At 61.9% G+C, this 11,612-nt stretch overlaps 7 protein-coding genes across 7 annotated transcripts; 3 read left to right on the top strand and 4 right to left on the bottom strand.

Annotated features, from left to right (window-relative positions):
• Positions 1-43: 43 nt before the first annotated feature.
• Positions 44-590, bottom strand: SPRG_13436 (hypothetical protein; the record flags this gene model as incomplete). Its single annotated transcript, XM_012353259.1, has 2 exons — positions 44-538; positions 588-590. Coding segments are annotated over 2 exons (498 nt in total), but the record flags the coding sequence as incomplete, so codon positions are not given.
• An 890-nt stretch (positions 591-1,480) lies between these two features.
• On the top strand, positions 1,481-3,359 carry SPRG_22326 (hypothetical protein; the record flags this gene model as incomplete). The annotated part of the gene is made up of 2 exons (XM_012353262.1): positions 1,481-2,113; positions 2,220-3,359. The coding sequence occupies 2 exons, from the start codon at positions 1,481-1,483 to the stop codon at positions 3,357-3,359; spliced, it is 1,773 nt and encodes a 590-aa protein (XP_012208652.1).
• A 116-nt stretch (positions 3,360-3,475) lies between these two features.
• On the top strand, positions 3,476-4,183 carry SPRG_13435 (hypothetical protein). Its single transcript, XM_012353258.1, has 3 exons — positions 3,476-3,789; positions 3,838-3,968; positions 4,010-4,183. Exons 1-3 carry the CDS (start codon positions 3,485-3,487, stop codon positions 4,144-4,146), a joined length of 573 nt encoding a protein of 190 aa, XP_012208648.1. The 5' UTR covers positions 3,476-3,484; the 3' UTR covers positions 4,147-4,183.
• On the bottom strand, positions 4,166-4,528 carry SPRG_13434 (tubulin binding cofactor A). The gene has a single exon (XM_012353257.1). The coding sequence runs from the start codon at positions 4,493-4,495 to the stop codon at positions 4,187-4,189; it is 309 nt and encodes a 102-aa protein (XP_012208647.1). The 5' UTR covers positions 4,496-4,528; the 3' UTR covers positions 4,166-4,186.
• A 711-nt stretch (positions 4,529-5,239) lies between these two features.
• SPRG_13433 (hypothetical protein) lies at positions 5,240-7,889 on the top strand (the record flags this gene model as incomplete). Its single annotated transcript, XM_012353256.1, has 2 exons — positions 5,240-5,278; positions 5,328-7,889. The coding sequence occupies exon 2, from the start codon at positions 5,814-5,816 to the stop codon at positions 7,887-7,889; it is 2,076 nt and encodes a 691-aa protein (XP_012208646.1). The 5' UTR covers positions 5,240-5,278; positions 5,328-5,813.
• Positions 7,890-7,904: 15 nt separating this feature from the next.
• SPRG_13432 (hypothetical protein) lies at positions 7,905-8,689 on the bottom strand (the record flags this gene model as incomplete). The annotated part of the gene is made up of 2 exons (XM_012353255.1): positions 7,905-8,506; positions 8,572-8,689. The coding sequence occupies 2 exons, from the start codon at positions 8,687-8,689 to the stop codon at positions 7,905-7,907; spliced, it is 720 nt and encodes a 239-aa protein (XP_012208645.1).
• A 62-nt stretch (positions 8,690-8,751) lies between these two features.
• Positions 8,752-11,289, bottom strand: SPRG_13431 (hypothetical protein; the record flags this gene model as incomplete). The annotated part of the gene is made up of 5 exons (XM_012353254.1): positions 8,752-9,315; positions 9,360-9,929; positions 9,981-10,318; positions 10,366-10,533; positions 10,584-11,289. 5 exons carry the CDS (start codon positions 11,287-11,289, stop codon positions 8,752-8,754), a joined length of 2,346 nt encoding a protein of 781 aa, XP_012208644.1.
• Positions 11,290-11,612: the final 323 nt, after the last annotated feature.

Here is an 11,612-nt window from a genome sequence, read left to right as displayed (position 1 = left end):
CGGTAAAGTGGGGCGTGCTTGTCGCAAGGCCCCAGACGCGGACCGTGCCATCAAAGCCCGCGGTCGCAAACGTGTTGGTATCCTTCGGGTTGAACTTGGCCATCATGACGTAGCTGCCGTGGCCCTCAAAGACGCGCGTGCACAGCCAGTTCTTATCCCAGTCCCACATCTTGACCGCCATGTCGTCCGAGCACGTGAGGAGAATGGGCAAGATCGGGTGCACCTCGACGTACCGGACAAAGTCGTGGTGCGCCTCGACGCTGACGACCTTGGCCATGGTGTTGTAGTTGAAGACCGTGAGGTGCATGTCATCGCCCGAGGCCACAATCCACTGCTTGCGCGCAACGAATTGCACGCTGCGCACGGGCAGCGAGCTCACTTCAAACGACTTGACGAGCTCTTCGGTCTCGTAGTTCCAGATCGTGGCCGTGCCATCGTAGAGGCCGCTTAGCACCCACGGCTCGGTCGGGTGGAAGGCGACGCTCTTGACGCGGATGGACCGCGTCTTGAGGCCCTTGTCGATCTCGAGGCGCAGCGGCTACATGCAGCGAGATAAGCTCCTCCATGCGCGCTGCGTCAACGTCTACCATGGTGCGGCAGTCAATTTCTTGTCTGGGCCGCAGCTGTACTGCAGCATCCGGATGCCCCATATTGGGCCAATCGCTGTGCAGGGGTTTGGTTTGTGGTGGCACCCTCTGATTGGCTACTTTCGTATCTTGAACCATCGCCGCCGACGCTCGCAGGGATGTCTGCAACCCGGAGCTGCAGTCCACCAATGTTCAAGTACCGGCATCCCATCAGTAGGAAATGCTTTCTCGTGGGACCGTGATCAGCCATTAGCGACGTGCGAATGTACCTGTTCCTGGCGTCAAATCGATCGTTTTCTTGAAAGGCTAGCGAACTGCTGATCGCAGAAATGGTCGTGATGAGCTACGCCGCAGAGAAGTGCTCTGTCTAGTCACTGCAGCCATCGCCAAGTACCTTGTACGGAGGAGTCCTGTGCCTCAAAAGCAAAACTGTACTACTAGTACCTCTCTATTGGAGCATTACATGTATTGAAGCACAGAACGTGGTTAAGAGCCACCTTTGCACGAATGGGTGACGAACGACGAACGGGGGAATTCACATGGCGGTACACACAGGAGGCTTCACCATGTCGGCTGCCTTCAGCGTCTTCGGCCCGCGCCCAGACGTCGACGCGAGTGTCCAGAGCACATCAGTGTGGGCCATTGCGGTGATAGAAGCCAGCCAAAGGCCCTTGCATCAACCAAGCTCGGGAAGACGAATGATCCTGACGTTCGGCCAAACGGCAAACTCCAAGGCCGAGTGATGGGCGTGTTCTGGCACTTGGCGCTTTTCCGCCAATAGGCGTCGCCTCGAAGCGATATGCCCAATCCGAGGCGGCGAAAGCACAATATTTATAGCCAATCCGAACGCAGCAAGAACCAACGGTTCAGTCACGAAGCCGGTTCAGTACAAGATGCCGGTCACGCCCCCGCCTGACGCGCCCGCCAAGCGCCTCCGCGACGACGACGAGCTTCCGAGCGACGCGACAGCCATGCTTGCGGACGTCGGCCTCGAGCGCAAGCGCAAGCGGCTCATTAATGCGAGCTTCATCTGGGAGCACTTTCGCAAATCCGAGGACAGAAAGTCCATCGTGTGTCTTCACTGCATCCCCGAAGGCTCGACGCGCTTTGCCTACTCTGGTGGCACGTCGACGATGAACCGCCATCTGCGCCGGAAGCATGGCATCTACGCGCCCGGCAAGTGCGCCGAGGACTACGAGCCAAGCGAGAGCGGGAGCAGTGTTCTCCGCCTGCCGTTGGCGATCGTCCCACCGAGCGCATCGCCCGACCTCGGCGAGAGCACCAAGGCCGCCGCCGCCGACGAGAGCAAGCTGCCGATGCGGCCGACGAAGCAGTCCATGGCGCAAACCCAGCAATGGATCCACTACGCTGTCACGCAGTACGCACCGCTCGAGATGGACCCGGACCTCCACCAGCTGCTCAAGTCCAAGGCCACCGGGTCGTTCCAGTCGCTCCAAGGCCCAGCGCTCATTGCGATGCTGCGGGAAGCGGCGCTCTCGCTGCGAAGTGCGCTCCATACCTTCCTCGTTGCCGCGCGGCGAGGTGTCTCTCTCGATTGACACGTGGGACCTCGGATCGCCGTCGTTTTGCGTCTATGTGGCGACCGCGCACTGGGTCACGGACGCGTTCGAGCGCCGGCAGTGCGCACTCGACGTCTCGCTCGTCGGTGGCGACCGGCCGTTCGAGCTGTGGTTCCAGGCGCTGCTCGAGTCGTACGGCCTCGAGTCGCACCTTGTGGCCGTCACGCTCGGTCGCGACTGCCCGCTGGCGGCGCTGCAGGCGTCGTTTCCCAATATTGTGTTTGTGCCGTGCCTGCTGCACCAGCTCGAGGACCTGGTGCGGTCAATCTTTGATGTCGCCGCTGACGTGCTCCATCGGTGCCGGGAGGTCCTACTGCGGAACCCGCGCCACAACACGCCGCTCGACACACCAGCGACGTCGTGGTGGTCGACCGGCGACATGATCTCGCAGGTCGTCGCCGCCGAGAGTCTCTGGAGAAACGAGCTTGCCGCCGAGGACTGGGCGACGCTCAAGGACATGGCCGAGGTGCTCGTACCCATCCAGTCGCTCTTGCAAAACTGCCTCGTCGAGTCGAGTGTGCTCGAGCCGCTGGCGTCGCTCGTCTTTGCCATGCTGCACGGCATCGCCAAGCGGCTCCGCAGCTGCAAGTCGCCGATCCAGAAAGCGCTTGCGACCGGCGTTTCGGCGCTCTTGAAGCACGCGCCGCCCATCTGCCACGTCATTTGCGCCGTGGACCCACGGTTCAAGACTTTGCCGTTTTTGAGTCCGAACGAAAAGCACGCGGCGTTTGTGACGCTCAGCGCGTCGATGGAAAAGCCTGCCTCCGACTCGAGTGACGCCGAGGCGTCGGCGCCGTGCTTGCCGAAGCGCGGCAAAGACAGCCTCATGATGGCGTGGAGTGACATGTACCCGTTCGAAGACAGCTCGGCGCTGCCCCTCCAAGCGACCGTCCAGACGTACTTGGACGCCGCAACGTCCTTGACGGCGGCGTCGCCGACCGACCTCGTCGACCCGCTCGCGTGGTGGAAGGTCAATGTCCATGTCTTTGGCGACATGGCGACGCTCGCGAGATCGTATCTGAGCGTGAGCCCGTTCTGTCTGCCGGTGCAAGATGTGCTCTCGCCGTCGCTCCGGACGCGGAAGCTCCAGCTGCCGACGCACCTCCTCGACGTTGTCCTCTTCTTGCGCAGTGCGCTGCATGTACCCGAGCTCCAAGACCACAACAACAAGTACATGACCACGATGGTATGAGCATATAAGCAGGTTGCATATAGACACTATTGTCCACTCCGACTTCAAAAACCACCCAAAACCCGTTTTTCGTTCTAAAATTACCCACCGCCACAATTAGCCACGTCATTCCAAATCGTACGACGATGCAGCGCCGAGCGACGGCCGTGAAGCAGAGCGGCAGCATCTGGGACAAGGAAGCGACCGACTACTGGAAGGACATCAAGGTCCACGACGCCGATGCCAGCGCGACGACGTCGCAGCTGGGGCGCGTGGTGCTCTTGGCGGGCGCGGCAATGGCGGCGCTGCTGCTGCTTATGGGCGGTGTGTACATGACGATGCCCACCGACGTCTCGCCCGAGGTGCACGCAGGCATCGTCCGCGCCAACTGCACGGCGCTCGCTGTGCAGTCGCGGTGGCACGCCGACATGTGCAAGCGCATCTGCCCAGAGTACGCGCCCTCGCGTGTCTTGTGTACTACTTGGCGGCATGCATATAGGAACGAGTTCAACGACCCGTGCACGAACGGGTGTCTCTACGGCACGATGACCGTGACCAAGGCGGTCTGCGCCGAGCGGCCGCTCAACGCGACCGACCGCATGACGTGTGTGCCTCGCGTCGACTGCGCGGGTGCGATGAGATACGACGATCTGCAGCTCAGGTTGGCGTAGGCGCGTGCGTCGAGTACGCCAGCGTGCGCCCGATCCCGGCCAAGCGCAACGCGTGCGAAGGCGGGTGCAACTCAGTCGTGCCCTCGAGCTGCAAGCGTGCGATGGACCTCTTTGACGAGCTGGCCAAGGCGCCATGACCATGCTCATGCATATAAAAGCAAACCCACGAATCGTGTATTACGCGTGCAAAAGCTCGTTGGCCTCGGCAATGCAGGCCCACTCCGAGCCCGCAGGCACTTGCTCCAGAAGCATCTCGACTTCCTGCGCGATCGCCTCGAGGCGCTGGTAGCTCTCGGGAAGCATGGCCTCAGTCTCCGCGAGCACCTCCTGCTGCTTGCGGATGTCATGATCGTCGTACTTGGCGTCGTTGCGCATGCTCGCGATCTTCTCGAGCTGCTTCGTCTTCTCCTTCTCGTAGAAGCCGACGTCCTTCTTCGAGCGCTTCAGCACGCCCACCTTGATCTTGAGGTCCTTCTCGGTCAGCATCCTCCTCCGGTTCTTCTATGGCACGAACGAGGCTTGGCACGTCATCGCTCCTTCCGATTGGTTGAAATCAATCGCCTTTTGCACCAATCAAAAGATGTGGCAAGATCGCGATCTTCGAGAGGCGCGCTGAGACCATGCATGACAAGCACAGTGGTTGAAGTCGACAGTTCAATGTCATGGGTCATCTTGAAGACATCACAAAGAGATTCACAGAGAGATGCAAGCTGGCCCAAAATGCGCATGCGACTTCACACTGCGACCGACGTTGTCACCCATCTTATTTTGGTACTAAATCAACGATTTGTCATTTCCATCCAGTGGTTTTCCGGCACTTGGCATCAAGCATAGAGGTTAGAAGGAGGGGACATCGCTTAAACGTGGGGCTGGTGCTTGCTGCTGCGAACCGCTGGAAATAAACACTGTTGCTGTATGGAGACGCGCGTCGCGGGCGGTCGCTAATTTCACGCACTTTTCTCCCTAAACTGTCACCTCTCAATTCAAATACCAATACTGCACTGGTACCCATGTTGAAGAGAATTCAGACTACATCATTTGCGGCTTATCAATGACGCGCGGGGCGAGGTGCAGCTACCGCTACGCCCCTGCAGCACCGTGGTGAGGCAAAGGTTGGGTGAATACAGCCTATCGCCATCAAGCTTTTAGCCAATCCCGTGTCGCCATGTATGGAAACTGCCAGAACCGATATTGATTTCCGCAGGATGACTTCGATCCCCAGAGTATTTCGGATTTGTGGCCCATACCCCTGAGACCCGACTGCTCATGGTACGTGGCCGCTCCATGAGGCCGCTAGATGACATCTGTATATGCGTAGCCGCTGCGCCTAGACATCAGAAAAAGCTCACGAGCCGGTCGGAGCGCGTCAAGAGCGTGGACCTGCACCCGACCGAGCCATGGGTGCTGACCGGCCTGTACAACGGCAGCGTCATGCTCTGGGACTACGACAAGCAACAGCTCGTCAAGTCGTTTGAAGTGAGCTCGCTGCCCGTGCGCAACGCGCGCTTCATTGCGCGCAAGCAGTGGATCGTGGCTTCGAGCGACGACCTCCAGATCCGCGTCTTCAACTACAACACGATGGACAAGGTCGCCGCCTTTGACGCGCACACGGACTACATCCGGTACCTTGAGGTGCACCCGGTCTTGCCCATTATCCTCTCGTGCGCCGACGACATGACGGTCAAGATGTGGGACTGGGACAAGAACTGGCTGTGCACGCAGGTGTTTGAGGGCCATGGCCACTACGTCATGATGGCCAAGTTCAACCCGAAGGATACCAACACGTTTGCGACCGCGGGCTTTGATGGCACGGTCCGCGTCTGGGGCCTCGTCCCACCCCCACTTTACGCTCGAAGGTCATGAGCGTGGCGTCAACTGCGTCGACTACTACCCGGGTGGCGACAAGCCGTATCTCATTTCTGGCTCGGACGACAAGACGGTCAAGGTGTGGGACTACCAGACCAAGACGATCGTGCACACGCTTGACGGCCACACGCACAACCTCTCGGACGTGCTCTACCACCCGCGCCTCCCGCTCATCATCTCGGCCTGCGAAGACGGCGCCGTGCGCATGTGGCACAGCACGACGTATCGCGCTGAGACGACGCTCAACTACGGCATGGAGCGAGCGTGGAACCTCAGTGCTCTGGACAACTCGAACCGCCTCGCGATCGGCTACGACGAAGGCAGCGTCGTTCTGCGCTTGGGCCACGACACGCCGATCGCGAGCATGGACGCGACCGGCAAGGTCATTTGGGCCACCAACAATGAGATTCAGACTGCGAGTCTCAAGGGTGTCGTGGCCGAGCTGGGGCTGAAAGACGGCGAGCGCGTGCCGCTGCCCGGCCGCGACCTCGGGTCCTGCGACGTCTTTCCGCAAAAGCTCAAGCACAACGCCAACGGCCGGTTTGTGGTCATTTGCGGCGACGGCGAGTACATCATCTACACGTCGCAGCAGCTGCGCAACAAGAGCTTTGGGTCGGCGCTCGACTTTGCGTGGTCGCCGACCGGCACGGGCGACTACGTCACGCGCGAGTCGTCTTCCAAGCTCACGCTCTTCAAGAACTTTGCGGAGGCCAAGACGCTCAAGCCGGCGCAGTGCTCGGCCGAAGGGCTCTTTGGCGGCGCGCTCGTCGGTGTCCGTGGGCCTGACTGCATTGCGTTCTACGACTGGGACGACCTCCGCTTCGTGCGCAAGATTGACGCGTCGGTCAAGAACGTCTACTGGTCGGACGCTGGCGACCTCGTCGTGCTCGCAAGCGACGCCAGCTTTTACGTGCTGCGCTACCACCGGGAAGCCGTGACGGCGAATCTGCATGCGGCCGGTCCGGACGGCGTCGAGGGCGCGTTCGAACTGCTGCACGAGATGAGCGAGAAAGTCGGGTCGGGCGCGTGGGTCGGCGACTGCTTTCTGTACGTGAACGCGACCGGCCGCCTCAACTACTATGTCGGCGGCGAGATCATGACGGTGTCGCACCTCCCGAGCAAGATGTACCTCCTCGGGTACCTCCCGCGCGAGAACGTCGTCTTTCTCATGGACAAGGCCAAGCACGTGACGAGCTTTACGCTCAACGTCGTGCTGCTCGAGTACCAGACCGCGGTGGTCCGGCGCGACTTTGACGCGGCCAACGCGATTCTGCCGCGCCTTCCGTCCGACCAGATGGACGCGGTCGCGCGCTTCCTCGAGTCGCAGGGCTTCAAGGAAGAGGCGCTGCAGCTGAGCACGGACCCGGACCAGCGGTTTGACCTGGCCGTGCAGCTCGCCAAGCTCGACGTGGCCAAGGCCATCATGATGGAGCGCGCGGCCAACGACGTGCACGTGTCGGCCACCGACATGCAGCACAAGTGGAAGCAGCTCGGCGACCTCGCGCTCAACGACGCCAAGTACGATCTTGCGGAAGAGTGCGCGGTCAAGGCCGACGACCTCAGTCTGCTGCTCTTGCTGTACACGTCCAAGGGCGACTTGCGTGGGCTCACGCGGCTCGCGGCGCTCGCGACCGAGAAGCACCGGCACAACGTGGCGTTCATTGCACTGCTCTTGCTTGGCCGGCTCCGCGAGTGCACGGCGCTGCTGGTCGAGACAAAGCGGCTGCCGGAAGCCGCCTTCTTTGCGCGGTCGTACCAACCCGACCAGATTGGCGACGTGCTCGGTGCGTGGCGCGACGACCTATCGCTCGTGAGCACGCGCGCGGCTAAGGCGCTGGCCGACCCAGCCAAGCACGAAGAGTTGTTTGAGAACTGGGCGGCGTCGCTGAACGCGGCGCATTTGCTCGAGAAGGAGCGTGAGGTGCACGCTGCCGCCGCCGAGTACCCAACGCGGTCGCCGCTTCTGGACATGAACGTCTTGGAAGCCATGGGCGCGCCGGCCGAAGGTATGTAGCGGTGTAATTTGGACTTAATATATCTGTGAGCGTGCCGGAAGACTAAGTCGTATTTGTGTGCTGTAGGTCAGGATCCTCATGCCGCGCAAGCCCGTCACGAAGCTCAAGTGCGCGCCCAGTACGAGGCGGCCCGCGCCGCTGAGGAAGCGGATCGCTTGCAGCAGCAGGCCCATGCTCAAGCTGAAGCGCTGGCCCATGCTCAGGCCGAAGCTCAAGCTCGTGCCGAAGCTGACGCTCGGGCCGCCGCCGAGGCCCAAGCTCGTGCTCAGGCTGAAGCTCAAGCGCGCGCTATGGCCGAAGCCGAGGCCCGTGCCGAAGCCGAGGCTCGGGCCGCCGCCGAAGCCCAAGCTCGTGCTCAGGCCGAAGCTCAAGCGCGCGCTATGGCCGAAGCCGAGGCCCGTGCCGAAGCTCAAGCTCGTGCTCAAGCAGAGGCCCAGGCCCGTGCCGAAGCCGAGGCTCGGGCCGCCGCCGAAGCCCAAGCTCGTGCGGAAGCTGAAGCTCGGGCCGCCGCCGAAGCCCAAGCCCGTGCTCAAGCAGAGGCCCAGGCCCGTGCCGAAGCTGAAGCTCGGGCCGCTGCCGAGGCCCAAGCGTGTGCTGCAGCTGAAGCCCAAGGTCGCTCTGAAGCTGAAGCAGAAGCTCGCGCGGCCGCGGAAGTGCAAGCATTAGCCGACGCCCAGGCACGTGCGGTGCCCGAGGCGACAGCGGTCGTCCCGCCGTCGCCAAGCAACGTCTTGGACTTTGGATTGCGTTCGGACGAAGAGATCGAGTTTGACGACGACGACGCCGACTGGGGCGACATGTAAGAAGCACTGTTCCGCAACGAAAACAATGCAGTGTATTCCAATATAATACGGCGACAGACTACTTGAGGCCGAGCATGCGCTGGAGAAAGCCGAGGCCGCCGGCGGCGTCCGACTTGGCCGGCGACGGCTCGAGCGTCGACTGCCGGCGTCCGCCACCGCGGATCGGGCGAATGACGCCGTCGCCGACGACGCTGCCCTGGCGGTTGACATAGACGCTGGCCGCGCGGCGGACTGGAAGCGGCGTCGGCTTCTCTTCCGGGAGGTCGGGCAGTGTGTCCTGGCTCATATTGCGACGCAGCTCGGCGAGTTGCACATGCAGCGCGCTGAGTTCCTCGAGGTGCTTCTCCGACTGCGCGCGCATGTTGGAGGCCATGAGGCGCGTGTTGGCCTCGAGGCTCTTGATGCGGTCGTCGCGGAGACCGAGCTTCTGCCGCGCCTCGTTGTGCTCCGACTCGAGCGACGCGTACTTGCGGAGGAGCTGCCGGTGCACGGCCACGAGCTGCTCGAGCTTTTGCTGGATCGACCGCATGTGCTGCCGCTCCCGGGCCGACATGCCCGTCGCCGACGTAATCGCTTGCTGGCTCGTCTGCACCGACTGGAGCTGGTTCGCAAGCTCTTGAATCTAGAGACGAATGTGGCATGTCGATCGCCATCAGATCTGTGTACCTGGTTGGTGAGGAGGCGACGCTCGTCCGTGAAGCGTTGGATCTCTTTCTGTGCCTGCGTCTGGTGGGCCATGAGCTCCTCCTGCGCGGCCTTGAGGTCCGATTCGAGCCGCAAGACGCGGGCTTCCTTCTCCTCGTCCACCTCGAGGCGAATCGTGCTCGAGCTGCTTGCGCGGGGCGGCGTCGTCGGGGCCGGCGGCGGCAACGGCGCGGCAAGTGTCACGTTGGTGGTCTCCACGAGGTCGTCATCGCTCGCACTGTTGGCGCGCTGGTCGTTCTCCGCCGCGAGCCGCTCGTTCTCTTGCTGGAGCGTCGTCACATGGAGCTTGATCTCTTCGTTCTCAAACTGGAGCTTGTCGAGCTCGAGCTTGAGGTGGCTTAGCTCTTCGAGGAGGTGCCGCGAGCTGTGGTCGTCGCGCGGGCGCTCAAAACTCTCTTTTTGCGCCTTGAGCTCTTCCACTTCGAGCTGGGATGCGTTTAGGACACTGGTAAGCGACCGAATCTCGTCGCCGCGCCGCTGCGACTCTTGCTTCTCTTCGCCGAGCTGCTCTTCGAGCTGCACCACGCGCTCCTAGAGGACACGGGGTGAGGCACAAGAACCGGCAACATCTCGTCGTCGTACTTGGAGCTTCTCGAGGGCCGAGACCGCCGCGACTTCGGCAACGGCGGCGTCGGTCGTCGTCGCGCTGAGCTGCTGCTGCTTGAGCTTTGTTTCGAGCACGAGGATGTAGTTTTGCTGCATCGTCATGGCCTTCTCGGCCTTGGCGAGCAGCTGCTTGTACTCTTCCGCGCTCTTCTCGGCGTTGACGACCGCCTTGTTCTTGATGCTCTTGGCGCGGTTCCCAAAGCGCAGCGTCGAGAGGGTCTCGGGCGCGTTGTAGCTGCTCGGCGACACGTTGATGATGAGCGCGGTCCGCGAGTTACCACCGAGCGACTCTTGCAGCACGCGCGTGAGCTTGCCTAGACACACGCGACGTCAGGGACGAGGCTCAGCACGAGGCGCCTACTGTCGCGGTAGGGCACAAAGGTCACGTTGGCCGTCGTGAGGGCGTTGATGACCATCCCGAGCGCGGAGAGCGACTTGTTGATGGTCTTGGCTTCTTCGAGCTGCTTCCCGGACGCCTGCGTCTTGCGCACCATCTCCGAGCCGGCCAAGTCGACGAGGTACAGCTTGCCTGTCGTCGTCACATGAGCCATTGGCGCGATATCGAGTAGTGATGCGTACCGACTTTGGTCGAGTTGGTCTCGAGGTTGCGCTGGTACAAGGTGACCATGAAGACCGAGTGCGACCGGCTCGAGCCCTCGTTCATGCCCGTGGCCGCGACCGCGCGGTTCATGGCGCCGCTGCGCATGGTCGTCAGGAGCTCGTCGTCGCTCGTGACGCAGAGCTCCGTGACGCCGTCGACGTAAATGCCCTTCTCGGCGTCTTCGCGGACCTGGAGGTTGATCTTGGTCTTGTACGGGTCGAGGAGATCGCGGATGCGCTCCATGTAGATCTCAATGTAGCTCACTTTGACGACAAACTCCATGTTCTCGTCGGCGTCCATGAGGCGTGCAAAGAGCTCGGTCGCCGTGCGCGGAATGATGCCCCGCAGGCCCGGGTCGTCAATCGACGCGCCTTCCATCGTAAACGTCTTGCCGGACGAGGTTTGGCCATAAGCAAAGATGGTCGCGTTGTAGCCCTCGAGGACGTCGGCGACGACGGGCTTGGCGACGGCCTCAAAGACCTCTTGCTGCGTCGAGTCTTCGCCAAAGACGTTGTCGAACGTGAACGAGTTGGGCGGCCCGCCGGCCTCCATGGCCTTGTCGTCCGGGTACACGTGCACGAGACTCGGGCTCGCGACCTTGACGCAGCGTTGGCCGTTGTTGCCGCGCGCGATCTCGCTCGCGTTCGGCGGGCGCACGCGGACCACGACCCGTACGTCGCCCATCCTCGTTATCCGTTGTGACGAAAACCAACTCCGTATTTTTGGCCCCATGTCGGCCCCAAATTTAACTTTTTTCCACTCGCATACAAACCTCCGCATAATTCTATTGCCGCAATCCACCGATCGACGTGGCAGCGCGACGGCGACGACGACGCTGGCGATGGGGGTCCACGGTGGCATGGCCGGCGCCCGAGGGCGTCTCGCTGGAGGCGGCGCATGGCCTGGCAAGCAGGCCGGCCGAAGCGTGTCGAGTCGAAGGCGAAGAGGATAAGACGTTCCTGTGGCTTCCGATTGGCCTCTGCGAGGGGATCAGGCAAGTCGCAACA

This window comes from Saprolegnia parasitica (assembly GCF_000151545.1).
Source record: "Saprolegnia parasitica CBS 223.65 unplaced genomic scaffold supercont2.118, whole genome shotgun sequence".
Lineage (NCBI taxonomy): Eukaryota > Oomycota > Saprolegniomycetes > Saprolegniales > Saprolegniaceae > Saprolegnia > Saprolegnia parasitica.
Note: the sequence above shows the minus strand (reverse complement) of the source record. Positions and strands in the feature narration are given on the sequence as shown.

What these genes read in the sequence shown, in the direction of transcription:
- SPRG_13435 (XM_012353258.1), top strand. Translation starts at nt 3,485, where the DNA reads ATGCAGCGCCGAGCGACGGCCGTGAAGCAGAGCGGCAGCATCTGGGAC. An exon ending in TGCAAGCGCATCTGCCCAGA is followed by an intron (nt 3,790 to 3,837) that starts GTACGCGCCCTC and finishes GCATGCATATAG; the next exon opens with GAACGAGTTCAACGACCCGT. An exon ending in GCCTCGCGTCGACTGCGCGG is followed by an intron (nt 3,969 to 4,009) that starts GTGCGATGAGAT and finishes AGGTTGGCGTAG; the next exon opens with GCGCGTGCGTCGAGTACGCC.
- SPRG_13434 (XM_012353257.1), bottom strand. Translation starts at nt 4,495, where the DNA reads ATGCTGACCGAGAAGGACCTCAAGATCAAGGTGGGCGTGCTGAAGCGC.